We start from the raw sequence: 26425 nt of genomic DNA, 5'->3' as shown, positions 1-26425 counted from the left end.
ATGAAGAAGTCGAGGCTGAGAGAAGTTCTCAGTCTCTTGCTCTCCTCCCTCCATGAGCTGCTTGTGAGCTGAGGAAGAATCCTTGACACTTACTTCGACCCGCATTCCCTTGAACCCTCAGTTCCCCAAACCAGTCTTACAATCACTTGGGGATGCACCTGCAAGGAGTGGACTTGGAGGTGGCGGTGGAGAGGAAGGCTTTGAATAAACCCAGCAGGGTCTCTACAGAATGCAGTCCGAGTGAGGTGGGCCCAGCTCAGGCCACACCCAAGAAAACCAACTCCCCCACGGCCTGGGAGACCTTTACTGTTACCTCATTTCAATCCTGAGCCAAGACCAAGGGAACCTGGTCACCGGTTTGCCCTGCACACCTTCTCAGCAGGTGCCTAATAAATAACTTCCGGGTCAGGGTAGTTCTGCAAGCGCGGTTTAGCCAGGTTCTCACGAAAAGGGGGATGTGTACTCGAGCCCAGGTCCTGGGCCAGACACCGACCTACTGTACACCACAGTGCTCAGGCATCAGGGAAGAAAATGTTTCATTTCCACTGGTGGTTTTGGAATTTTTTTCTGACCAGGACCTCTTCCTCAAAGTCCCATTTAGTAGGTAGTGGCTTCTCCACTTATGGAAGTCCCTGTGATATGTGGCTTTTGCATCTGAACTGTGAGGAAGAATTCAAGGCTGGGTAGATCAGAGTTCCCTGCTACTGTAGAGAAACAGTTGTTTTGTTCACAGAAGGCGCCATTTCCCAGGCATTGGGAAAACAAGGACTCCTTCCTTTTCCTCCCTTTCCCTCCTCACATCCAGTGGATCAGGTTTATTTTCCCCTTTGTCCCTGTGTGGATGGATAAGCCAGCAACTACGGCTCTTTGCATCTAGTTGGATGGGAGGGAGCCCAGGGGGATGTCACAGGCTCCTGGCCCCTCCGTGGCTGCTGTCAGCTCAGAGCAACTGGCAAGAACAGCTGCTAAGGGCACCGCTCAGGCACATGCCTTGGAGGGCCCAGAGCTCCCGCACTCTGCACACACCACTGCAGGGAGATTTCCTTCTCCAAGAGATCACTGCTGGAGTTTTCCAGGGTCTGGAGTAATCACCTCTGAAAAGCATTTCTTCAGAGGATCAAGATGAAGGAGAATGTGAGTACACAGTTGTCCCCCACATCCTTTTCCTGCAACCGTTGATTGCTGGGGACTCTGAGTCACCTGCTTAAAGGGTCCTTAATTGGTTGGCATTAAAGATATTTTTCAAGTAACTCTCATTCTTTGGAAGCTGTTGAGTGTCAAGTTTTGAAGCAAAAAAAAAAAAAAAATAAGAGAGAGAGAGAGAATCTGTATTTTGAATGTATATTTTGTTATTTTTTTTTAAAGCTCCAATGTTATTTTGTATCTAAAAGTAGCTGGGGAAAGAGTTTCAATATCACATTTCCGTTAAAGGGCTGTAGATCATTTTCAGCACATTTTGGAACTATTCGTTCAAGCCCTTTCTGCTTTATCAAAAGCAGAACTGAGACCCTGTGTCCCTAGCCTGTTTGGCAAATCAATGTCGCTCACAGGGGAAGGCAAAGCTTTTCCTCAGCACTCTCCTTTGACGACTTGGCTACATCTTTTGTTACAACAGCTCCCTCATGTTGCAGGATGCTGCAAGAAGTTACTTAGCTGTCACCTCATTTTAAAAATTCCAAATATTTTGATAATGAGATGCCGATGCTGGAGCAAAGCTGTCGGGACAGCACAGCTCTGTGACCTCGTTCTCTCACCACATTAGACGAGTCGCAGGGAAATCACTGAACATGGTTGCAAATTCTGGGGGCAAGTTCTGGTTATGAAATAAACCATTTGGTTATTTTCAGTGACTCTCGGTTCCCCATAGCTCATGGAATCTTACTTTTAAGTGGAAATGTTGATATGGAAAGCCACTGACGTTCACCATGGAAGATAAAAGTTAAGAAGCAGCTCTGCTCTTGGACAGTAACAAAGGAAGTGATTAAAGAGGAGGAAAGGAGGAAGAAGGGACAAAGGGAAGACAGGAATCGGATGGAGAAGATGAGGGAGGGGAAAGGAGAAAAAAATAAATGACAGGTGGAGCGAGAGAAGACAGGGGGCTTTGGGTAATGTTCCCCTTCCAAAAGGAGGTCTCCAGGAGGGGGAAGGTAGGCAAATGCTATCGTCAGTGGAGTCCCCAAGGTCACATGCATATAGCACAGAGCAATGTACATGCTAACTGGCCTTGGTAACATGTTTTGCTGTGGGAACCCCTCTGGCCCTCCCAGATCTTTGTGCAGGAGACCCAAATTGCTCTATAGCTGGCTGGAGAGGGCACAGGAGGGCCAGGGAGGCGAGGTCCGTAAGCATCTGCCATTGCTTAAGGACTCATCCAATGTCTAGAAAGAGCAACTTAGAAAGTTCTCCCAGCCAAAATTTGCTTCTGAAAGGTCTTCATGCCCCTTCAGGTAGACCCCATCTGATTTAGCAGGGAGTCATTTGCTGCCTTCTCTGTGTCCCCTGGCTCTGTCTCCAATTCCCCAGTTGCTGGGGAGAGGCAAACACTCAAAATCCACTGGTTCTCAAGAACCATTCAAACACTTCCAACATCTTCCAAGCCATGCGTGGTGCAGGTCCACACACGGACACGCTGTGCGTTGTGTGATCCACTAGTCCCCCAGCAGTTGAGGAAGGGTTCCCCATATGGGAGACATCTTCCTCTGCAAAAATCAAACTACTTTTGGCCAAGACCAACAGGGAGCCAAGGTTTTTCTCTGTCACCTGCGGGAGCAGGAAGCTGAGAAAGTAACAAGAAGCAGCTGCTTCAGTTCCAGTGCAGGAGTCATGCTCTCCCAACAGAGGAGATTCCTTCTGAAAAAACTCAGTCTTTACATTCAAATAGCAGAACATCTAGACATGACTCAAAAAATTCAAGCTATGCAAATGAACAAGGACCAAAAGCATCGTCCTCTAATCCCAAAATCTCTAGCTCTCCAGACTGCTGTTGCCCTGTGCAGAGGGAACCCCAGGACTTCTGTAACCTTCCATGATGTCACTGTACTTGCAAGGGGTACAAAGGGGGACATGGCACATGCATAGTCTCTCATCTCACTCTTTCTCAAAAGTTTACTCCTGTACTTTGGACGTCATTCTATCCCAGCCTGTCACCTCTATCTAGCTCTTCCTAGCAGCTCTATCACGTTCCATTATACAAATGTACCATTTTGTCAGCTTCCCGTCCTCCTGTGAGGAGGTACTTTTTGTCTTTCATTCATCCAGTATCCATTGAGGTGCGCATGCCATCCGTGAGGTTTGCAGACTTGAAGGGCAGACTCCAGAGTCAAAACTGCCTGTGCTGGTGTCTTGACTCTGACCCTCCTTACTTTAGATGACTTATTTACCCTTTCTGTGCTACAGCTTTCTCATCTATTTAGTGAGATGTTAGGTAACACTACCTGCTTCACGGGGTTGAAGATATTGAGTGAAATGATCAGTGCTAGTTACTTATCACAGTGCCTAGCACATGGTTGGAAGCTGGGAGCGAGCCTCATTGGCGAGGTCTTCACTACACAATAGACAAGAAAATGAACACAGTTCCTGAGGAACCGGTGGAACAGACACGAATGTGTATCTATAACAGTAAAGAGAATTTCCCCCCTTTTTGGTTAAGTATAGGAAAGTAACATTGGCTGGCACACACAGTTGTAAGGACTTTGTGTGGCTGTGGGAGGTTTGCAAGTGGGGACCTGGCCGGATCATCTTGGCATGTTTCACCTCTCTACCCCCCTAGCCCCCATCCCCGTCTCTCCTGAGGTCATCTCACAGAAATCACACCAAGACAGTGTCACACAGGTATCCAGCTTTTCCCCCAGACTCGTCCTTCCTCCTGTCTTTCTTCTCTTTTTGGAGAAGTAGATGGGAAAAAAAGGTGGGAGGGGGTTTTTCTTATGCCCTTGGAAACTGTTTTCTTCTCATTCAACACAATGTGCTCTTAAAACATGGTGAAAAACAAATATTCACAAGCCAAAGCCTCTGCTTTGATCCTTCCTGGCCTGTCTTCATGTTTACATAATATGAAATATTTCCAAGTAACCCAAAGGACCTTGTCTCTGAGGATGATCAGAGAGCTCCCCCACCCGCCTTGGCTCCGGATGTTCTGAGTCTGAGCTCTGCTCCCTCGTAAAGATAAGAACTAGACCGTGTCCCTGATCTCAGAGGAAAAGCTCTGAGAACCATGGAACCTCTTCTAGGACTTCAGCAATTCACATCCCCAACCCCCACCAACACATACACCAAAGGATTTGTAATATTTACAGCGTAAATTTTTTTTTTTTAAAAAACATGGCCCTCAGAGGGGGAGAATGAAGAAGTCCATCACCTTCCCTTAAAACTAAGAATTCTTGAAAATAAGTCATGGGATCTGTGAGAAGGAAGCTGAAATACTAAACAGGAACATGTTTCAAAGAAGGGTTTTGTAAAGAGGAAAAAAATGAAGACCTTCTCCTTGACCTTGGAGGCTACATCTTTGTACGAAGCCAGGGCCAAAAGCCACTGGCATCTCAGGGCTTCTTACACATTTACCACCATCAGCTCTTTGGGGTGCTCACTACCCACTGCTGCCAGTGGTGACCTCATCACATGATTTATCCTTCCCAGGAAACATGACATTCTGGGGCTATTTGGATGGAAATTATGTCATGACCTCTGCTCTTCATTCCTTAGCTACTAACTTTTTTTTTTTTTTTTTTGAGACAGAGTCACTATTTTGCCCAGGCTTATCTTGAACTCTTGGGAAGGAAGCAGCATAGGGGGAAAGAGCCTCCAGCTGTGGGACTCTGAGCACAGGCTTGGCACACCAGCAGGGGGCTTTGGAAGTGTCCTGTTATAAGCTGAAATGCTCAGGCCCTCTGCTATTGACTTCTGGTTTGCAAGGGAAGGAGAGTGCGGCCTCTAAGACCACAGCAGTGAGCTGGACTTGGTGGCACAGTGCTTTACTTGGCCCCAGTGGTGATGTTTTGAAATCTGCCAATGCATGCCACAGTCTCCACCACTCCCACATGTCTACCACCTGGCAGACCTGATGTAAATATTTTTCTGCATCCCCTACGGTCATTGGAGTTTGCTGCTCCTGTCTATGGAGGTTCTTCAACAGGACCCTTCTAGATTTATATGCATTTAGTTTAAGAGTTAGCAGATTAGAGTAGAAAACAGACTTGGGCTTGGCGAGGAGGCTGTCTGGAAAAATGCCTATAGTAGGCTCCAGAGTTAGACAGACCTGGCGAGTCCCTGCTCTGCTGGCTGCTGCTGTGTGCCCTTGTGCCAGTTGCTTAACGTCTCTTAGTCTCAGTTGCCACAGTGAAGCCAACAGAGAAAAGGTATCCAGCCCTCCCTCTCCCAGCTCTGACAGTTTCTGCAGCTCTGTCCCTTCAATAAGTGGAAGGGATGGAAACAGAAGGTGAAGCTCTTGGTGGATGTGTGGATGTATGGGCTAAGGGGATGGTGTCCACTGCCTGGCCAGGGGGTTTCCAGCCCAGGACCAGGGATGATGGAGAGAAGCTGCCCAGGTGGCTTTTCCTCGCACTCCTGCAAGCCGGTTCTGCTGAGAACTGTGACTCTTCGTGCCACTGCAGGAAACAGAAAAAATGCGGATGTCAGGTCTCTGCTTCTTGCCTTCCTGGTGTCCCTCCCTCTCAGGCACTTAGGATCCTGGTTGCTTCAACTCTGCCCCAGGCTGCCGCAGCCCTTCACCTGCGGCTTTGGAGCAGCCTTGGCCCACACACAGCCCCGCCCACCCGCTTGGAGCTGCTGATGCTGGCTGAGATGCCCCTCTCTGGCTGCCTACTTGCTGGTGCTGCCCAGCAACCAAACAGGAAAGGCAGCCACTGCAGAGAGTAAGGCCCTGATCCTTGGGCATCTCTCTCCTGGCAGCCTGCTCACTTTTCAGTTCCTCCAACTCCCCCGCTCACACCCCACCCTCTCGCCCCAGAAATCCCACGGTTCTCTTCCTCTGGTCTAACTGACCCCCGCCTTCATCTAACTCCTACTCACCCCCTAGAAGCTTCCAGAGCCATTCTCGCAGGGAAACTTTCCCTAAGCCCTCGCCCACCTCCACTTCCCAACCTCAGTCACAGTCATTCACAACTTCCTGTATTTTCTTTCCATTACTCTTAAGAGAAGTAAAAACTCATTAATTTTTGTGAAGACAGTATGGGAATTCCCTCTCTTCCTACCCCAAAGCCTACATACAAGACCTGAGATCAGGAACGGTCCGGCTCACCACAGCCTCTCCAGAGCATCTGGCAGATACGGATGTCCACCCCTACAATCTTGGTGACTGACTGAGTGACTGAGTGATTGAGTGAACGCCCAGCTTCCCAGATTCCCGGGAACTGGCTAAGACAGCACCTGCCTCTGCATACTAAGGGAGGATTGGCACACTGCATCCTGGAACCCCTGAGGTCCCCTGTGGTGGTCATCCTGATTCTTCACCTTTGATGCCCAAGCCCCTCCTCCTTTTTCCTTGAACGCTTATTGGTTTTCCTTCCCCTCTCCCGGTTGTTGTATGAGTGTGGGGAAAATGTCCTTTTTGAAAATCAATTAAGAATGTTTCTTCCATTGTATTCTAAATGTCTGTGCACCCACAAGGATCAAACATATAAATATATGTCCTCTTAAATATGTGTGCAAACGTTTCCACCTTGACAGGCTATGATGAATGAATACCTTGTGAATTGACCTCAGCCACTGTTGTGATCATTATCCCCAGGGCACCTCACCATGGCTAGATGCAGTGTGCCAATCCACACTCAGCAAAGAGAGGAAAGCACCATCTCAGCCGGGACTGGGCAATCCCGGAAGCCAGGCACTCGCCCATTCATTCATTCAGTCACCAAGATTCTGGGTATGGAGCATCCTTAGCTGTGGCCATCAGGTGTTTCCGTCTGTGGTCTGTGACGAGCTCAGCACAGTGCCAGGAGCCCAGTGCGCTGACAGTGCATGTGTGCTGCTGCTGGTACCCACAGGATGCGAGCCTGGCTGGCACCTGCTGGATCATATCCCCAGTGCCAGAAGCTCAGCATTGAGCTTGGAGGTGCCAGTCATGCAGAGACCTGGTGGAAGAGTGTTATGGGCTGATGTGCAGCAGGGGAAAGGTCCTGCAGTGGCAACATTCTAGAAAGGTCAGAAAACAACGTGGCTGGAAGGAAATCAGTCAGGGAGGAGTAGGGGGCCAGGCTGGTCAAGCCACACAAGGGAGATTAAGTTTTGCTCTAAGCAATTAGGGGTTTCTAAATAAGAGAGCAACATGATTGATTTACATGTCTGAAATAGCATTCTGAGTAGGATCTGGAGAAAGGATTGGAAGGGGAAGGGGCAAGAATGGATGTGAAGAGACCAATTACAGTGCAGGTGGCCTTGCACAAGTCATTAGATCTCAGTTGCCTCATCTATAAAATGGGGATAAGAGAGGACATGCCTGAGGCTTCTTCGAGCTCTGATAGAATGAATCAGTGCACCCAACAGACCACAGGTGCCCTTCCTCCTTGGCTCGCCATTTCTCTCCTTTCCAGGCAAGGAACTCCCCACATAATTCTCACGAGTTCCATTCCTGTTTTTTAACAGACTTTGATGGTTTTGGCAATTAAAATTCTGAGACATTATTAATTAGCTGTTCAGAGACACTCCCTGACAATTATAAGGACATGTCATACAGAAGACGCTCATGTCATGGCAACATATTTAGGGTTTCCTGTTGCTGAGAGCTCACTTTCTTTGAAGACGTGGCCTGCTGTCCCCAAGACAGCAGGCTATCAGCAGGAAATACACCATATCTCAATAATAAGACTGCTGCTGTCCGTCTTGAGCAGCTGTGGGTGCCTAGGAGGGTGGGTGGCCATAAAAGCCCATTGTTCTCTGGAAGAACTCCCTGCCATTCGCCAGGGGCAAACCCCCCAGAGAGCGTCTGCCTGCCTGGACCCTGCAGAGCAGCCACTCTTGTGCAACAGCTGTTCTGTCACAGCCCCGTTCTCGTTTCTAGACAAATGTAAACAATTTTTGGAGCAGGGGCTCCTTCTCTTCAGACTCTTTGAATGTATTTTATGGAAATTGGGATGACTGGTTAAAAAGTAGGTTGCTATTTTCCTTTTCCTTCTTAATGTAGAACAGTTAAAGTATAATTGTCAAAAAGGTAAAATTATGCCAGGTCTGATGACATGCCACACCCAGCGACTTGAGAGGCTGAAGTAGGAGGTTCATGAGTTCAAAGGTGGCCCCAGCAACTCGGGGAGGCCAGAAGCAACTTAGCAAGACCCTGTCTCAAAATAAAATATATTAAAAAAAAGGCTGGGGATGGGGCTCAGTGGTTAAGCACCTCTGAATTCCATCCTGGTACCGAAAAAAAAAAAGAAAGGTAAAACATAACCCTCTTGCAAATAGAAAGTGAACTTGTGCTAAAGATTTTAATCAACTGACTAATTAATGAGGGAACCATTAAGATATTAAGACCAGGTTGTACAACCTTGAGGAGTTAAATATTCATAGGTAATTTAATTAAGGATATTAGAATTTGATTGCAGAGCTATTTATAAAACTAAAGTCCTACGAGGTAAGAAAATGTAGCCTTTCAGGTTATCTTTCCTTATGGGCTAGAAATCATTTGCCTCTTTAACTGAAATCTACAAAGTAGCATGTAACTTGACTACGCTGGATCTTTAGTCATAGATTCTGAACTCTGCTCCCTTACATGTGTCCCCTCTGCTCCCCTCATGAGAGGAGCACCCTCATCCATGGGAAACTACTCACAACACGCTCAGGGCAAGGACTCGGTGTGCATGCTCCCTGGGCCTGGGGGCTGGCCTCTGGTTTCTGGATGTCTTGATGTTCATTCTTAGTGAAGGTCAACCCGGAGGGTGGGCAGAGAGCGGGTCAAAGGAAGCTTCCTTCCTCCCCTGCTCCAGGGGCTCTTCTGTTGGTGCTGAGGCTTTTGACCTCCTAAAGTCTTGAAGCTGGGGCATCAACCTGACAAGTAGCTGATGAACGCCTCCTAGGTGCCAAACCCTGGGGGTGCAGCTGGAAACCAGGCAGGTGCAGAACTGCTGGCCTGGAGCTCATGTCCGGGAGTGCAGGCACAAAAGAAGATGGCACACTCAGTGAGTTAGACACAAATGTGATAAGTACAGACGGGGAACGATAGTGTGCAAAAAAAAAAAAAAAAAAGGGGGGGGGATTGGGGGAGAACTCTGGGAAAACTCATAGTTTGGGGGAAGGTGTGAGGGAATCCATTTTCTGAGGAAGTGACATTTAGAAGGATGTGTGGGATTTCACTGAGTGACTGCAACGGAGGAACAGCATGTGTGAAGGACTCGGACCCCCAGGAAGAGTGGTGCTCATGGATGACCAGTGAGGAAGCCAGACCCGGGAGGCTGGAAGTGTGCGCAGGCGCCAGCTCATACAGGTCTCGAAGGCTTGCAGACTTTTGGTTTTCATCCAAAGGGCACTGGGGAGCCACTGAAGAGGGGTAGAGATTTGTGTTTCTGAAAACCCACACTCTGGGAAGGGGCCCTAGGTAGTGAATATTCAATAGATGTTTGTTGAGGTGTGGAGGGACAAGCGCTGACATGGAGAAGGGCAGTCAGTGTCTGGTGGCTCTAACTCAGTTCCCTGCTTTTCAGTTGAGCCTTCTAGACCCACTGGCCTCGGATAAGTGAAAAAGTTCTATCGTCCCTCTGTTAAAGATTTCTGGTCTACCAAGGAACAGGAGGAAATTTCCACAGTAGGAATGGCCTCTCACAATGCATGTGCCCAGGGCTCTTTAGGAAGTTCTACCTTTTTGTAAAAATGAGTTAAAGGGGAGCACCTTTAACTGGGAGGCCAGGGAGGCCACCCCTTCCGATTGCACAGAAGCTGCCCACTCATAGGAAGCTTCACGCACCGCTGCACCGAACCTTCCATCTTCTTCAGTGGGGTCAGTCTTGGAGAGCTGGCCAATCCCAGGCTGCGGAGGGTAGGAGTGACAAGAGAGTGGGGGTCTGGACCAAGCACACAGCTCCTGAGTCCCAGTGGGCTGCAGCAGGTTTGGCAGTTTGAGTCTGTTTCCCAGACAGGTTAAGACACTCTCCAAATCTCCAAATTTCCTTGGCAATTCCAAACAAAGAGCTGATGCTCAGGTAGCCTGGGATGCAAGGCCAGAACTTCCACAAATTTAAAAAGGGCCATGAGGTTGCATTAGGGCTACTTGGCCTGGTCTCAGGGTACACAAAACCTCCCCTGAGAGCATGGCATCTCACCTGAGACCTCAGGGATACAAAGACATAGGCTAGGCAAAGAACAGGAGTAGTAGCCTCTGGGGAGGAAGAAATGGGAGAAACTGTGAACGTGCACCAGGTTCCTGTGGCGTTGGAGTAGCTGGCAATCGTAATCACAGTGGATTCTTTCTTCCTACTCCTCCAGACACTGTTGGCCAGGGCTCTTTATGACAACCATCCTGACTGCTCCGATGAGCTGGCCTTCTCCAGAGGAGACATCCTGACCATTTTGGAGCAAAATGTGCCGGAAAGCGAGGGCTGGTGGAAGTGTCGGCTGCATGGGAGGCAGGGCCTGGCCCCTGCCAACCGCCTCCAAATCCTCCCGGAGGCCCCTGAGGATAGATCCTGTCCCCCATTCCCAGGAGGCTTGGAAAAAACCATCACTAACTCAGAGGAGACCTACCAGGTGCCCACAGTGCTGCCCACTCCACCCCCAGGCCCTGTGTATGAGCCGATGAAGAGCTGGGTGGAGGAGCCTCTGCCACTTGCTGCCCAAGTCTACGAGTTCCCTGACCCACCTCCCACCGCCAGAATCGTCTGTGAAAAGACTTTAAGCTTTCCAAAACAGGTAAGACTATTTCCAAATAAGAGAGATGGGTCAGGGGGTGTGGGCTTCAGAGCCACTCAAGTCGCCACTGTCTGTTCATCCAAGTGTGCCAAAGGGAACCCAGGTCATTGGTGATCGTGACTGAGGAGCTGTGTGCTTGGCCCAGGACCCCACCCTCTTGTCACTCCTACCCTCCGCAGCCTGGGATTGGCCAGCTGCCCAAGACTGACCACACTGCAGAAGACGGAAGGCTTAGTGCAGCAGTGCATGAAAGCGCTGTGGGTATTCATGGCCTGGGGACATCAGGGCATCACTGGAATCTCTAGTGGTAAGGATAGGCCTGGATTTCTGTCACATCCAAGTCAAGTGACCTACCACATTTAAAACGTGTATTCCCTTTCACCCGGAAATATTGCTTCTAGAATTGCTACAGAAGCACACGGGAAGGCAAATACTGGGCAAATACTGGTAAGAATGAGGAGGCCCTGGCCTTCCAGAATCATTGGAATTAGGGGGAAAAAAAATCCTAAATGTTAGTGTATGGGAGGATTAGTGAGTGCATGGCCACAGCAAATTACCATACAGTTGTTAAAAAAGAAAAAAAGATGAGTCATTTCTATAAGGTGTCATTAAATAAGTAAATAATATTATTAATAAGTAAATAATATGATCAAAGACCAGACAAATGATGCCTCAAAGAAAGTATCCTGTGTCCCCGTACATGTCTAAGATCTGTGCCCCATCTCTGCCCACACAGAGGAAAGACCCAGAAACACACAAGGAGGGCTGCCCTCAAGAGGTGGAATTGGCTAAGGAGAAAGTGAAGGAACTGTTACTTCTTTCCCACCTGTGTCCCCAGCACCTGGCACCAAGCCTCGCATGCAGTGTGTCCTCCATCAGTGTTTGATGAGCAAACAGATTAGGGGGTTAATTTGCATGTTCTATGGAACATGTATGACATCTGGAGCTTTTATAATATCAGCTCTTTAAAAGCAGAGGGAAAGGAGCACTTAGTAAAAGCCCAAAGAAAACTTTATTATACAATAAAGAGAGGGATGTGAAGCCCAGCCTGGGCGAAGTGGAGGAGCAGAACGCATTTGCAGCATCCAATGGCCTTGGACACTTCCTGCCTGCCATGATGCTCGGCTTTCAGCTCAGATGACACATCCCACCTGATCTCAGCTCTGGCAGGGGTCTTGGCAAGGTCTGTGTCCTGGAAAAGGCCACTTTCCTGACCTGTGTGCCCAGGGGACCCCAGGAAGGTGCTGTGCTCCTCTCGGGCTTCCTCCGTATCAGCCCTCGATGCTGCCTGCAAATGAAAAGGGGTTGGTGCCTTCAAAGGTTTTGAATACTTCAGATTCTCTAACTTCCTGGGCTGCAAGGCGTAGAACCAGACAGTTGTTACTCAGAACAGCTGCCACACACAGGTGCTGACTCCAGACGCCAGGAGGAAGCTGGCTGGGCCTTCACGGGGTGAGCACTACCTTGCTTTTCTGAAACAACTGGCTGTGTCTAGGCCTGGCCTCTCAGCAGCTGTCAAAACAGCTGAGACAGAGTGGGGCCTTTGGTGTTTCTTCTAAGGACAAGTGACACTGGGTGATATTGATTTGAAATTCTTTCCAAAACCAATGAAGAAAAAAAAAATCAGGGGTCATTTCCCCCTCTCCCTAAAAGGAAAACAGATGCAAACCCACCTTCGGCCCAGCACCCTCTGCACCCAGCACAGTGCCCGGTGCTCCTCTACCAGGTGCTCCGGGAAACTTTTGCCAACTGAATGAAGTGACCCTACTCAATAGAATGCTTCAGAAATGTGACTCACTGCCACCTTGAAATCACATTCACGTAAAGGAAAAGACAAGTTACAAATGAATTTTAACTCAGAGGGATGGTCAGGGCTGTAAGAGGGTTCCTTCCATGAATCTTGCCAACCATTTCCATAAAGCATGTCTCCATGCCCTTGCGGCAAGGAGAAGCGGCAGCTACCCAGGGGAATTCAGGGCCTTTTTTGCCACTGAGCAGGACTCAGCAGGTGGCCACAGAGAACCGCTGGGGAATTTTCCTGCTTTTTTTTTTTTTTTTTCCTTCTGTAGCTCCTTCCCTGTCTGTCCTGGCTACATTCTGGCCCTTTTGTGCAGCCTGTCACTCAAGGACACTCAGAACATGACAGACCCCTGTGTTTCTTTGTCCTCCTCCGGGTCAGGAGAGGTCAGAGGAGCATTTCCAAGGTCAGCTCCAGATGTTCCTTGTGGTGATTCTAACTAATGTCACTTCCCCTCGGCTCTGCTTCTCTGCTCTGAAAAGGGTGGAACTAGCTAATCAGTTGAGAATGTTCCAGTCCCCAGGAAAGGCATGCATCTCTCCCCTGCTCACATTACTGAGCCTTTAACCCTAAGTCTGAGGCTGCCCAGGAAATACACGTGGTTCCAAGTGGAAGCAGACGTTGGTAGAACCAGGCACTGGCTTCAAGCCATCTCCAGCGGAGAGATCACAGGCTTGGGCCACCACTTAGGCAAGTCATTTCATGGACTCAATTTGTACTTCTTTTGACCATCTCTAGATTCAGAGTGGCCCAAGGTTAAAATCCAAGGTGGTGGAAATTTGTCCCTATCCTCAAATTGTCCTAAGAGAGGCATCTACACATCAGAATCAGACATCTCCATAACTGGAAGAGATTTTTGAGGACCTTTGGATTAGATCAACTCTCCATTTTACAGATGAGAAAACTGATCGCAAGGAGGTAGAACTATCCATCCAGCTCCTGCACCTGAGAACACAGAGCTGGCACTAAAGCTTCTTAGCTCTCTCCATGTTCTTCAGACTGCAGTGCCCCAAGGCCAGAGCCCTGTCCTCGCCATTCTCACCATCCTGTGATCTCCTTTCACTCACCAGCTGTGGCTGGAGCTACTCTTTCCATTTACCTCTTTGTTAAAGCTTCACCTTCAGGCCCTAAGGATCAGTCACTAGGATCTGACCTACTCAGTCACTAGGATCAACCAAGAAATGGAACAGAACCAGCACCCAGAAGCCCTGAGCCTTCTCCCTGCCACTTCCCCCAGGGTAACCACCATCGTGAGCTTTGCTTTACTTTTTGTTCCAACTTCCTTAATATAATATATAAGCCTGACTTAAAAAAAAAAGAAGAAGATATTTGATTTTGGTTGAAATTCCCAAAAGAGGGGACTCTTTGGTGTTTCAACAAAGGGCCAGATTTCCTCATGAAATTGCACTGAGACCCACTGGTTCCTGAACGGGAGTTCCTCCTGCTTCTCTAAGCCTCTCGAAACCAGGTTTCTCAGTCATGTTCCCAAATTGCTATCTGGAACCTACATTTTCCAAGAAACACTGGGCATTTTTGAAATGGCATCCTTCCATCTCAAATGTCATTTTCAGGAAAGTCCCTCCTGTGTGTGTGTGTGTGTGTGTGTGTGTGTGTGTGTGTGTGCTCTTGCAAACATGTACGACCCATGGCATTGGCCATATGAATAAAATGGGGCTGAAGTCCTGGGGAACAACGGATACGGGAACTGCATTTGAAAAGGGTCTGTAGTGTGAGAGAGCAGGAGCTGCCGGCTGCCAGGAGGGAGGAGGTACAGAAATGGCAGTCAATAGTGAGGGATGCTCCTGTGTGGTCCCTGGGCTTAGACAGTATATGGCCTCTCTTTCCTAGTGAGGACATTGGATCCCCAATGGGGACCATTGATGATTTGTCCTGGACCAAAAAGCCAGAAACCACTGGGGACACAGCCAGGTTTATTAACTGAAATGAAGAAAACTGCAGAATGAGGACCCTGTGGGTATCTCACAGAGGAAAAGCTGGTCTAGTTATGGGCTCAGAGAAAGGTGGGATTTAGTGAAACAGAATCATGACTGTTTCATATTAGGTTCAAAGGGCTTAGCACCTTAGCACAGGAATTCTTGGGCAACCATAAAGTGGAGACAGAGGTAGAATGCTGGGGCTCCCCTTATCTGAAGCCCAGAACAACAGATTCTGCTTCTGTTGTAACTCAGCCCTCCAAGCATGAGCAGGACACTTCTTTTTTTTTTTTTTAATATCTATTTTTTAGTTATTGGCGGACACAACATCTTTGTTGGTATGTGGTGCTGAGGATCGAACCCGGGCCACATGCATGCCAGGCGAGCGCGCCACCGCTTGAGCCACATCCCCAGCCCAGGACACTTCTTTCTTTCTTTCTTTTTTTAATCTTTTATTGATTTTATTTTATTATTATCTTTTTGACACTTCTTTCTTAATAAAGGTACTTGAGAGCCAGTGCTTCCCAGAACCCAGGACTGTAGAGAACCTCATTTTTTTGAGAGTAAGAAAGCAGTCATCACTCAAAGAAGGGGCTGTTTTGACACTTGGCACTACAGTGGGTCCTTGGGAGAAGTGTGTCCTGTTGGTTGACGGCCGTTTCAACTGCACTTGTGATTGCAGCCTGATGAAGGGCCCGGGCAGGTGTTCATGTCCTGAGCTATCTTTTACCATCCCGTGCTATCCACGTTCAAATTAGCATCAGCACTTAACATGTGCCACCCCAGTGCGTGGTCCAAGGGACACTGTAATGAATGGAAGGACCTTTACCTGGTCCTCACAAGCTGCCTCCTCAGCCTGCATTGTCCTCCCTGTCTCCACATTTCATTCCTGACCACCCCTAGGATTCAAATAGGAAAGCCCGTTACTCTGTGACAGGTTCCTTGGGACCAGGGCAAGAGGTACATTCTCCTTCTCCTCTTTTCCTGGCCCCATCTCACTTACCAACCTCTGTCCTAGGTGTGTCTGGACCTATTTATTTCCCCCTTAGGCCATAAGCCCCAGGCAGTGAGCATCTCCTACCCCATTTAAAAAAAAATCTCCTTTCCCAGGCTGCTCCCAGAAATGCTCTGATTCTAGAGGTCTGAGGTGGGAGCCCTGACAACTGGAGTACTTTAAATCTTGCCAGATGATTTGGATCTCAAGCTAGGGGTGGCGACTCACACTCCATAGCACCCAGCTTTGTGCCCGGGGTAGACCGCAGTCGGCTCTGAAGGACTAGTTGGAACCCAGAGTTGCGGTTAATAGGTATGGAATCGGTGGCAATCGCTGAACCAGTGCTCCTAGGTAGATGAAATCTGATTGTCAGTCCTGCTCTGTGGAGGATGCAAGCCCCGCTCCTTAACCTCCCTGCCGCTGTTGACCTTCCCCAGTCCTCCCCGCTGCACACTCTCGCTCCCTCTGTCACTTTCAACAACTCAGATGGCCAAGGTCTTTTCTGCTTCTACTCACGTCAGCAAGTGCTGTCATCTGTGATTCCTACTCCCCCAGAGGCCCGACCTGAGGCCTATTTCCCCAGGACCTTGGGAGTCATTCACTGACACTCTGAAAGTCCCCTCTGCCCATGTGGCTGGGTGAATGTGTGAGTAGCCCCGTGTCAGAGGTCCAGCCCGGATCCCTAGAGAGCTTCAGGATCACTAGGTCCGTTTATTTCTACTGCACCAGAGATTTGCCAGATGTGGGGCCCAAGATTCTGCATTCTAGCTGTTTCCCAGGGCAGGCAGCCTTGGTCCACCCCTTGAGGAAGCCTCTCCCCCACCAGGGGGCTACCCTCTCAGCACCCAGCTACTGCCAGTCTCCGGGGTAAAGCATCTGCCACTGAGCAGTGCTGGGCTGACACTCAACAGCGCCCACGAGCTGTCTTCTCTGTTTGGGAGATAACTTTGAACATGACCCTGTGATCAGTTTAACATTTCCTTTCCCTTGACACCCTTCTTTTTCTCTCCAAGACCCTCTTTGTGCTTCCCAGACCTTCGAGGGCCTCGCTGCCAGCCCTGCCTTCCCAACTGTACGACGTGCCCGTGCAGAGCCGGGTCCCCTCGGCCCTTAAGGTGAGCCTTGTGTGGTGGCCCCGCTCCCTGATCCCCCAGGCCTGGGCTGAGTGGGGTCTGGGAGTCTCACAGACAGCTGATTTCAGCTTCCCTGGGGGAGGCCTTCAGGGGCTTCAGTCCCCTCACTCTGAAGGTCATATCATCACTGAGAGGCAAGCTTTGCAGGATCCAGGCCTGCTGGGGAGAACACTGTGGCAATTGGAATTCCAGACATTTTTAAATTTTTACTTTTCATTTGTAATAGACATTTCATTATGAATATAGACACCTACACACATACATTTTTAAGGAATAATATCTTTTTGGCAGTGCTGGCGACCCAGCCCAGGGTCTCAGAGCACGTTAGGCAAGCATTCTATCACTGAGCTATTTATTCCCTGAACTCCTAAAAAAACAGTATCTTGGAGGATATGCACCACAGTTTTAAGGTTGGTGATCTTAACATTGATCATTCATTATCTCTGGGGGAAGAAATTTTAGGTGTTTTTTTTTTTTTCAGTATTGGGGATTAAGCTCAGGGTTGCTTTACCACTGAGCTACATCCCAGCCCTTTTTATTTTTTTATTTTGAGACAGGGTTTCACTAAGTTGCCCAGTCTGGCCTCCAACTTGCGATCTTCCTGCCTCGGCTTCCTGAGTTGCTGGGATTACAGGCGTGTTCCACCACGCCCGGCAAGTTATTATTGTTTTCTAACTTACTTGTACATAATAGGCACATCAAAAACAGCTTCGCTCCTTTCTCAGCTCTCAGACTCCAGCACATATGGAGTTACCCGGCAGCTTTCCCAAGTCCTGCTGCCCAAGGCCCATCCCCAGAGATTCTGCCCTGTCAGGTCTGGGCTCAGGCATTAGGACTTTCAAAGCCCCCAGGAGGGGCTGGGGATGTGGCTCAAGCGGTAGCGCGCTCGCCTGGCATGCGTGCAGCCCGGGTTGGATCCCCAGCACCACATACCAACAAAGATGTTGTGTCCGCCGAGAACTAGAAAATAAATATTGAAAATTCTCTCTCTTCTCTCTCTCTCTCTCTCTCTCTCTCTCTCTCTCTCTCTCTCTCTCTCTCTCCCCCCCCCTCTTTAAAAAAAAAAAAAAGCTTCCAGGAGATGCTAATGTGCAGCCAGGACTGAGATCACAGCACTAGTCTAAACAGAACTTGGAGCAGCACTGTGACTTCCTGGTCACTGAGTTAAAAGAAGTCACTTTGGAGTCCCCAGTCTCCATGGGGAATTTTAACATCCCATCCAGGCAATAATCAAATGTGCATTCATTTCAGGCCAAAGTTTCTGCCCTCGCTTCCAGCCTGCTTGCTGAGCCTGGTCTCCAGCAATGGGACCTCAGGATTGACTGGGTTCTCTGCTGGTTCCATGGCTCAAGGTCTCCATTCCCCTCCCACTCTCTGGGAGGTCTCAGACTCTTTCAGGGCTTCAGGACACAGGCAGGGAAAGAGGACAGGAGAAAGGCCCTATGTCTTCTGGGGACATGGTGCAGGTGCTGAATGCTGGTGGCAAGTGTTCAGACTGACTCTCCTCTGGGGCTGACCCCACCTTCTAACTGAGCACTGCTTACCTGAAAATCCCACCCAGGGTGCAAATGTACCTGCTCTGGCTGGTGCCTCTTCCCTTAGCCCCAAGGCAGGCAGGTTATTTCCAAAGCATCCTCCTGAGATTCCCTCCCCCATCCTGCCCTGCTCATGCTCAGTTCCCATGCAATCCCAGTTGGGCCATGGAAGGAACATGCTCCCATTGCCAAGACCGACAAGGGAGCACCAGCATCTCCCCGGGGGGAAGCTTCTTAAATGAAGACACACTTAAACCCATGGCCTCACTTTCCTTGCCCTAATCCCCAGCCTGTCGGGTCCTGTCTTTGTTTAAAACGTTGACGTTTCATTCATCATGATTTTTTGCATTAATTATGATTTTTAAATACTTGGCCTAGATGACCGAGGGTTTTGGTGCCCCTGGATGCTAGGCCCAGGGCAAGGGCTGTGCTTTCTTCACTCTGGTCCTGACCCCAAGAACAGGCCATCACAGCACAGCCACACTCTGCTTGGTTGTCAGCCTCTAAACTCTCCAAAGCCAGATCCAGCCCCCTGCACTATGACCCCATATTGAGGGCATAGTCATCAAGTCAAGTCACCAAAGGATCCTATTGGAATCCTCAATGCTTCACTTGTGGAGTGCACTTGTCCCTAACCCTGAAGGATTTGCAGGAGACTAAGCTCGACTCGGCAAAGAAGCCCTCTAATACCCAGCTCTTTCCCTCTTTCTTGGCACAGCCTGTTCTGGTGTCGCCTTGCCTTGGAACATGGAACTTATTTTTTACATCTAATATACACATATTCTGATCACTGTATACATTTTACATATGAAACATAAAACATTTGTATCTCAAGCCTCTGGAAGAGTCTGGCAGGGGAATGACAAGCTCAGCATCTGGCACTCAGTAGGTCTTCAGTAGGATGCACATTTTTCAAAGGGGTAATCCAAGCTCTCTTTTTATTGCTCTCATCACTGTACGTACACAGTTCCACCTGGCTCGGCATAGTTAGTAGTCACTCGATACATATATTCAGAATGACAGCATGAGTGACAGGAGAATTTCTGTTGTGAAAAACAAACAAAAAGATGTATTAGGCTCCCATGTCATTGTCCCTTCTGGCTTCTTTCCATCCTAAGGTTAACTGCCTTTAGATGAGTGGCCAATTTCAGTTCAGGTGACTGCAGTTAGCTCTCTACGGCTTCCCTCAGTCCTTGGGGAAGGAGAGCCGTATACATCACCACGTCCAGTGTTGAACTTACATCCGTTGCAGCACATGGAAGAGCACCATGAATGACAGCCCCAAAGTGTTCAGGGATTTGTTTCTTTCATTGGAAAAAAAAAAAAAAAAAACATTGGAGAGTGGAGAGTTTGTGATGATAGCCATTAGGAAGAAAAAAAAATCTAAGTTGTCCTCCTCTTCGGTCTTTCCCTAGGAGCCGGAGAAGCAGCAGTTATATGACATACCGCCCAGTCCGCAAAAGGCAGCACTCCACCTTCCAGCCAGCCAAGCAGGCGTGAGTATGAACAGGTGCCAAGCTGTGGTGCCGTGGAAGCCTAAATGTCTGCTGGGAAACTTTATTAGCTTGATGTGTCCGTCAGTTTTCCATTGTTGTGACAGGATACCTGAGGTAAACAACTCCTAAGGAGGAAAGGTTTATTTTGTCTCATGGTTTCAAAGGTTGTGCCTCTGGTCAGTTGGCATGTTGCTTTGGGCCTATGGTGGCACAGTATACCATGGAGGGAGCACAGTGGAGCACAACCACTCACCTCCTGGTGGCCAGAAAGCAGACAGAGGAAGAGGAAGGTGCTGGAGTCCTAATATCCTCTTCCAGGGCACATACTCAGTGAACTCACTTCCTCTAATTAGGCCCCATCTTTCATAGGGCACCACTATATCACCTCCCAGTAGCACCTCCGGCTGGAGAATAAGACTAACTCATGGGCCTCCAAGGGACTTCCTAGATAAAAAATCAGTATGCAAATTCCCCATAACAAACCTTAATGTATTTTATTTTATTTATCTATTTATATTATTAGTTGTTCAAAACATTACCTTACTGTATTTTAAACAAAAAACTTAATTGCTCTGGGGTTCAGGAATAGGATGGGGTTTGAGTAAGACTTAGCTTCTTCATGCCTCAGTTTTGTATTGCAGATGTATTGGAAGGATTAAGTGGGATAATCCCTGCAAAGCACCCACTAGAGTGCCTGGCACAGAGCAAGAGCTCAGCAAGTGTTAAAAATCACTTCTTCTTAGGAGAGACCTCGGGATGCACTGCATTGAAGTATGCTTCTGTGTGTGTAGGGGGATTTATCACTGGATTCGACCACATGCGTCCCATGGATATACTTTTGTCCAAAGTTATTAGGGGCGGCCTTACAAAAGAGGTGACATTTCAGCAGTGCCATGAGCAATATAGAAAATTTAGTAGATGGAAAGGAAAGAGTTGGATGGGCAGATAAAGCAAAGGGACTAGTTTGGGCAAAATTTTAAATATGGTGGTGTGAGTGTGTGTTCTGAGTTCAGGCGACGCAAATAGTCCAGGGGACTGGACCTATAAGTACAGGGTGGAAGATGGTGTGTGTGGGGGGGGCTAGTAGGTTGGAAATAAAGAGAAAAGAGGCTCAAAAGGGGGGGATCGAAATTGTGAGGGGCCTTGAGTGATAACAGTGATGGGGAGCCACAGAAGGGACTAGAGAGAGGAGAAACAGTCAGACGTGCAGGGTAAGCCCTCTTTTTATTGCTGCTAACATGGGCGACTACATGTGGTTCTTCCACAGGACATTCCTCTGAAACCAGTGTTGGCATTTAGAAGAGAGGGCTGCAGCACATTGCCAAACCCTCAGAAATCAGAATGGATTTACGACACTCCAGTGTCTCTGGGCAAGGCCAATGTCAGAAATGCATCTCTAGCCAGCTTCGTGGAAGAAGCAGGGCCAAATGCTGTCCCCAGTTCGAGCTCTACTTTCCATAGACCTCCAGATACCAAAGTCAGGATCCTCCCTTCACAGCCAAGTAAAAAGGTGCCCACGAAGAAGAATCCCAGCCTTTCAGATGTCCCTTCCTACACCATCCTAGTGCCCAGGAACACACTCTCTTCAGATGCAGGCGCCAGCTACAAGGTGCCTTCCAGCTTTCTGATTCCCCGAGTGGAGCAGCAGAACACCAAGCCCAATATTTATGACATCCCTAAAGCAATGCCAAGTGCGTCCCAGGCAGGGAAAGAACTGGGAAAAGCCAAGGAGGTTCCAGAGAACCCCCGGGTCCACAATTCCTTCGAGTTCCCCAGACGAAAAACTTCCCTATCTCCAGAACCAGACAGATCATCCATTGCCAGCTCGGACAGCAGAGCCAGTGTGGTTTCTTCCTGCTCCTCCATATCAACTGACTCCTCCTCTAGCTCCTCCTTGGAGGAGTCAGCCAAGGAGCTCTCCCTGGATCTGAACTTAGCCAAAGAGACAGCAATGAGCCTACAGCACAAAGTGGTCAGCTCTGCAGCAAGCCTGCTGCTCTTTGTAAGTAGGAAGTGGAGGTTCCGAGACTCTCTGGAGGCCAACATTGATGGGATCCACAGGGCTGCTGACCACATAGAAGGAGCTTTAAAAGAATTTCTGGATTTTGCCCGAGGAGTTTATGGGTCAACCTGCAACGTCACTGACAGTCATCTTAGGGCCAGAATTCGAGATCAGTTACAGACAATCTCCAATTCCTACCAGATCCTGCTAGAAGCCAAGGAAAACCTGGACAGCTGCAATTGGTCCCTCGAAGTTCTTGTGACAGACAAAGTTCAGAACAGCCTCGATGACCTTGAGAGGTTTGTCATGGTGGCACGGATGGTTCCAGAAGATGTCAAGAGATTTTCCTCCATTGTCATTGCCAATGGGAGGCTGCTCTTTAAGGAGAATTGCGAAAAAGAAGAGACTATCCAGTTGTCCCCAAATGCAGAATTTACGTGTAAAAAAGGCATCCAGCTTCCACAAAGAGAAGTAGAATCATACCAAAAGAGTGCTCCTTTTAATAAAGCAAGGGAAAACTACCATTCCCCAGAAGTACTTAAGAAAAATGGGACAAGTGCTTCTGAACAGGTGAGTTCAGAGGTCCCAGTGGCATAAAGTGGGTCTTCTGATGTCGTCCAGAGCCATCACCACTAAGCGAGGTGCCGAGAAGCTCTACCAATAGCTCTTAGGCTCTCGCAAGACAAAGGTTCCATTTCCTAGAGAATAAAACGCATGAAAGCAAACTTCTTGATAAAATCTTGTTGGATTTTAATATTAAGCCCAGATAGATCAGTATATTTTGATTTCCTCTAAAAAATTTTGGGGGTTCAGGTTTACCTCTGATCCTAGAATTAGAAAGTATTTTTTTTTAAATCTTTTAAAAATGTTTGTTAAGTTTTGCCGGACACAGTGGTGCACTCCTGTAATCCCAGCAGCTTGGGAAACTGAGACAGGAGGATTGAAGGTTCAAAGCCTACCTCAGGCCCTAAGCAACTCAGCAAGACCCTGTCTCTAAATAAAATACAAAATCGGGCTGTGGATGTGGTTCAGTGGTTCAGTGGTTAAGTTCCCGAGTTCAATCCTGGTACCAAAAAAAAAAAAAAAAAAAATTATTAAGTTTTAAATCTTGCCACCAAGTATCCTCATGTTTTTGAAAATTATACATTTTGTTTTCATCAGCATGTTTCATAGAAAAAGAAGTACCCTTCAAACATTCTTGTATTTTTGTTTGTTTTTGTGGTTTGGACTGTGCTGAGGGATGAACCAAGGCCTTGTGCAGGCTGGGCAAGCACTCTGCCAACCGAGCTACACCCCAGCCCCCATTCAGACAATCTTCTGAGTTGTTCCAGGTCTGATCAGCCTCCACACTCCAGTCCTACCTAGGAACTCTTGTGGAGCCTTTAGACCTTACAGGAAGAGGACGTTGAGTTCAGAGGTTGCAGCCAAGAGCCCAGCGGGCACCTGAGGGCTGCGTGGAGATGGTTTGACTCTTTGGGTCCCAGCCTTGGGGTTCTGTTGACATGCCTGATGATGTAACAGCTTTAACATATTCTAGAAATTTGAACATCTTTCATTTCCAGGTAAATTTTTTTTAATTAAAAAAATTTTAATTAAAATATTTAAACATAATTTTTTTATGGGTCATTACATTAGGTCTTGTTGGTTAGCATTGGGTGTCAGTAGCAGAACCAAGAACAGGAGCGCTCGAGCGTTAGCCTGAACTGATGCAGTTTGAAATAATGGAAAAATCATCCAAGTTGGGATTTTATTTTTCAGGCATTACCTAACCTAGAAGAAAAAGAAACATGCATCTTGGAACAAAAGTTAGAAGAAGACAAAGACTTAGATACAATGGTAAGCTATCTTGCTCACTCCCCAACACCTCTGGTTACATGTTTTGTCCCTAGAGACATTTCATCATGCTATAGCAATCTCATCCTATAGCCATGACCCACTTGGGGGAGATCTGGTTTTCTCTTCTTCTCCTTCTTCGTAGTTCAAAGAACCCTGTAGAGCTCCAGTGTATGCATCATGGCCCTTAACCCTGACCACCAGGGAAAACTGCAAGTTCATCTTGGGTGGGTCCAACATGGCATTAGATAACATGGTCACATTCTCTGTGATGTCATCAATTAATGCTTCTGATTACAACAACAAAACCCACTTTGGTTTGAAGTTCTGTCTTCAACACCTCCTTGACATCTCCTACTTCTTTTTTTTTTTAATCAAAGATGTTATCATTGTGCTTATTGTTATTGGTCATCTCCGATTTGTGACCAATGACAATAGTTTTCCAATTCCAAATTTTGAAATTTTCCTTTAAATTATTAAAGTGAAAACAATGGGTCCATCCAGAGACTCAGTGTGAAGCCAGCAGATGTCAAGAGGGAGGCTGGCTGCTTGGGAAACAGTGAACCAGTTCAACAGCCCAGATTCAGGGGCATGCTAGGTGGGGGAGGGTGATGCAGACAAGGTCATGTGCCTTCTCTGAGGCAAAGGGGGGCAAGGACCCAGGCTCAGTTACCCACACCCCAAATACTGAGCATCAGGCCTTCTGTATTGCTAAAGGTCATGCTGTCCTGTTAAGGCAAAGTATGCCTTAGACCAGAGGCCACCCAGCATGACAGTACATCACAGTCCCTTGCAAGGCTTGCTGAAACTCCGAATTTCTGATTAGTTGGGGCGTGGGTGCAGAGAATCTACCTTCCTGACAAGCCCCCAGGTGCCCCTGATGCTTTTGGTCCAGGGGCCACACCTGGAAAGCCCCTGCTTCACACTGACAGTGCTTCCTCAGTAGAGACAGGGTGTCATTGGCCACAGGGGACCATGCTCCGTGTGTGGGAAGCCCCGGTGGCACCCCAACCCCTGCCCACACACTGCCTGCAGCTGCCTGTCCATAAGACAACAACTAGAACCACCTCTGCAGGCTCCACCCCCGGGTCAGGAGCTGTGGTACTCTCTTCCTTTACCTACACTTGATACTTCTAAGATAGATTTCCTGGCTCATGATGCTCATCCCTGCTCACAGAGTCCTCTTAACCAACACCCCATCCTCTTTTCACTTCATACTAAAAAATATTCATTGTCTTCATTTTCCAAATATGAAATCATAAAAATGAATAGATTTCTCCAAAGTATGCCTTGCTTCTTGTCTGACTCCCCCTCCACCAGCCCCGAGGGTCACAGCCCCCTCTGACATTCACTTTTCGGGTCCTTTCGGATGAAGTGCTGTCATAGGTAGACAAGAGAGGGCAGAGTTTGAGGGAGAGAGTCTCAGACTCTGCCATTTGACTGTGAGCTCCAGCTGAATTTACTAATTGAATGGCCCCTGAGTTCAGTTTCCTCACTTATAACAAAGGAGGGCCGGGTGTATGTACCTCATTGGTACAGCACTCACCCAGCTTGTGAAGAGGTCCTGGCTTCAACCCTCAGCACTGCAAATAATAAAACTAGATTTAAAAAAAAAAAAAAACCCAAAGCTGCCTTGTATTGCTACCCCGAGTGGCCACCACCAACTCGGTGCTGAGAATTCTCCGATGGCATATTGTCCTGGGAGAAACATTGATCCCATTTTCCTGAAAGTAAAATTTTGATGAGACCTTAATAGCAAACAAGGTAAGCATTTTCATATTAAGGTAGGTAGGTCAGTGTATTTGACCCCTTTCACTGTACCTCTGGTACTGGAATTAGAAAGGATTTGTAAATGTCTTAAAAGCTATTCTTCGGGCACATTTTTAAAATCTCACCGTCAAGTTTCTACGTTGTTGTTGTTGTTGTTGTTATTATTGTTTTTTTCTTTTCCCTTTTATTTTTTCTCTTTCCATATTTTTATTGGTGCATTATTGTTAAACATAATAATGTTACTTGTTGTTACATCTTCCTGCATGCACACTATTGTTTGTGATTTGGTGCTGGGGTCAAACCCAGAGCCTTGCACATGTTAAGCACATGCTCTATCACCAAGCTTCAACCCCAACTCCTTCTTGCACTTTTGAAAGCTATAAATTTAGTTATTGTCCACATGTCCCTTAGAGTGAATTTCTTCTGGTTTACTGATGGTCAAATAAAATTATATATAGTATGTATTATAATGCATAAGATAACATATACTATGTTATGATATATGCTACAGTGGTTTGGAAACATTAACATTATTTTCTTTAGATGTCCCCCCAAAAACTGTGCCTTTCCTTCTAAAATGCCTTGCCAATCAAGCAAAAATAAGAAAGGGAAGATAACCGCAGCTGGCTGATCCATCTGTCTCTTATCTGCTTCCTCCTTCTCTTCTCTAGAATCCTGGCTCTCTTGTAGCCCAGCCTTTGACTCAGCAGAACCCTGGGAGGAAAGTGCACCTTTCTGAACACTGCCGCCTCTATTTTGGGGCGCTCTTCAAAGCCATCAGCGTATTCCACAGCAGCCTCAGCAACAGCCAGCCTCCAGAGATCTTTATCACTCAGAGCAAGCTGGTCATCATGGTGGGGCAGAAGCTGGTGGACACTCTGTGCAAGGAGACCCAGGAGAAGGATGTGCGTAACGAGATCCTCTGCAGCAGCAGCCACCTTTGCGGGCTGCTGAAGGACCTGGCACTGGCCACCAAGAATGCAGTTCTCAAGTACCCGAGCCCTGCAGCCCTGGGGCACCTCCAGGCTGAGGCCAAGAAGCTGGAGCATCACACAAGACAATTCAGAGGGACGTTGGATTGA

General features: G+C 47.9%; 1 protein-coding gene across 1 annotated transcript; it reads left to right on the top strand.

Moving 5' to 3' along the window:
• Positions 1–1122: 1122 nt before the first annotated feature.
• Positions 1123–26425, top strand: Cass4 (Cas scaffold protein family member 4). The gene is made up of 6 exons (XM_026406774.2): positions 1123–1134; positions 10426–10848; positions 16588–16689; positions 19658–19738; positions 21006–22310; positions 26015–26425. The coding sequence occupies exons 1-6, from the start codon at positions 1123–1125 to the stop codon at positions 26423–26425; spliced, it is 2334 nt and encodes a 777-aa protein (XP_026262559.2).

This window comes from Urocitellus parryii, chromosome 6, assembly GCF_045843805.1.
Source record: "Urocitellus parryii isolate mUroPar1 chromosome 6, mUroPar1.hap1, whole genome shotgun sequence".
Taxonomy (NCBI): Eukaryota; Metazoa; Chordata; class Mammalia; order Rodentia; family Sciuridae; genus Urocitellus; species Urocitellus parryii.
The sequence above is the reverse complement of the archived record's forward strand: the minus strand, read 5'-3'. Positions and strand labels throughout refer to the sequence as shown.

Excerpts from the sequence above, each read along its gene's own strand:
- Cass4 (XM_026406774.2), top strand. Across the intron at positions 10,849-16,587 it reads CTTTAAGCTTTCCAAAACAG|ACCCTCTTTGTGCTTCCCAG; the intron begins GTAAGACTATTT and ends TTTCTCTCCAAG. Across the intron at positions 22,311-26,014 it reads GGACAAGTGCTTCTGAACAG|AATCCTGGCTCTCTTGTAGC; the intron begins GTGAGTTCAGAG and ends TCTCTTCTCTAG.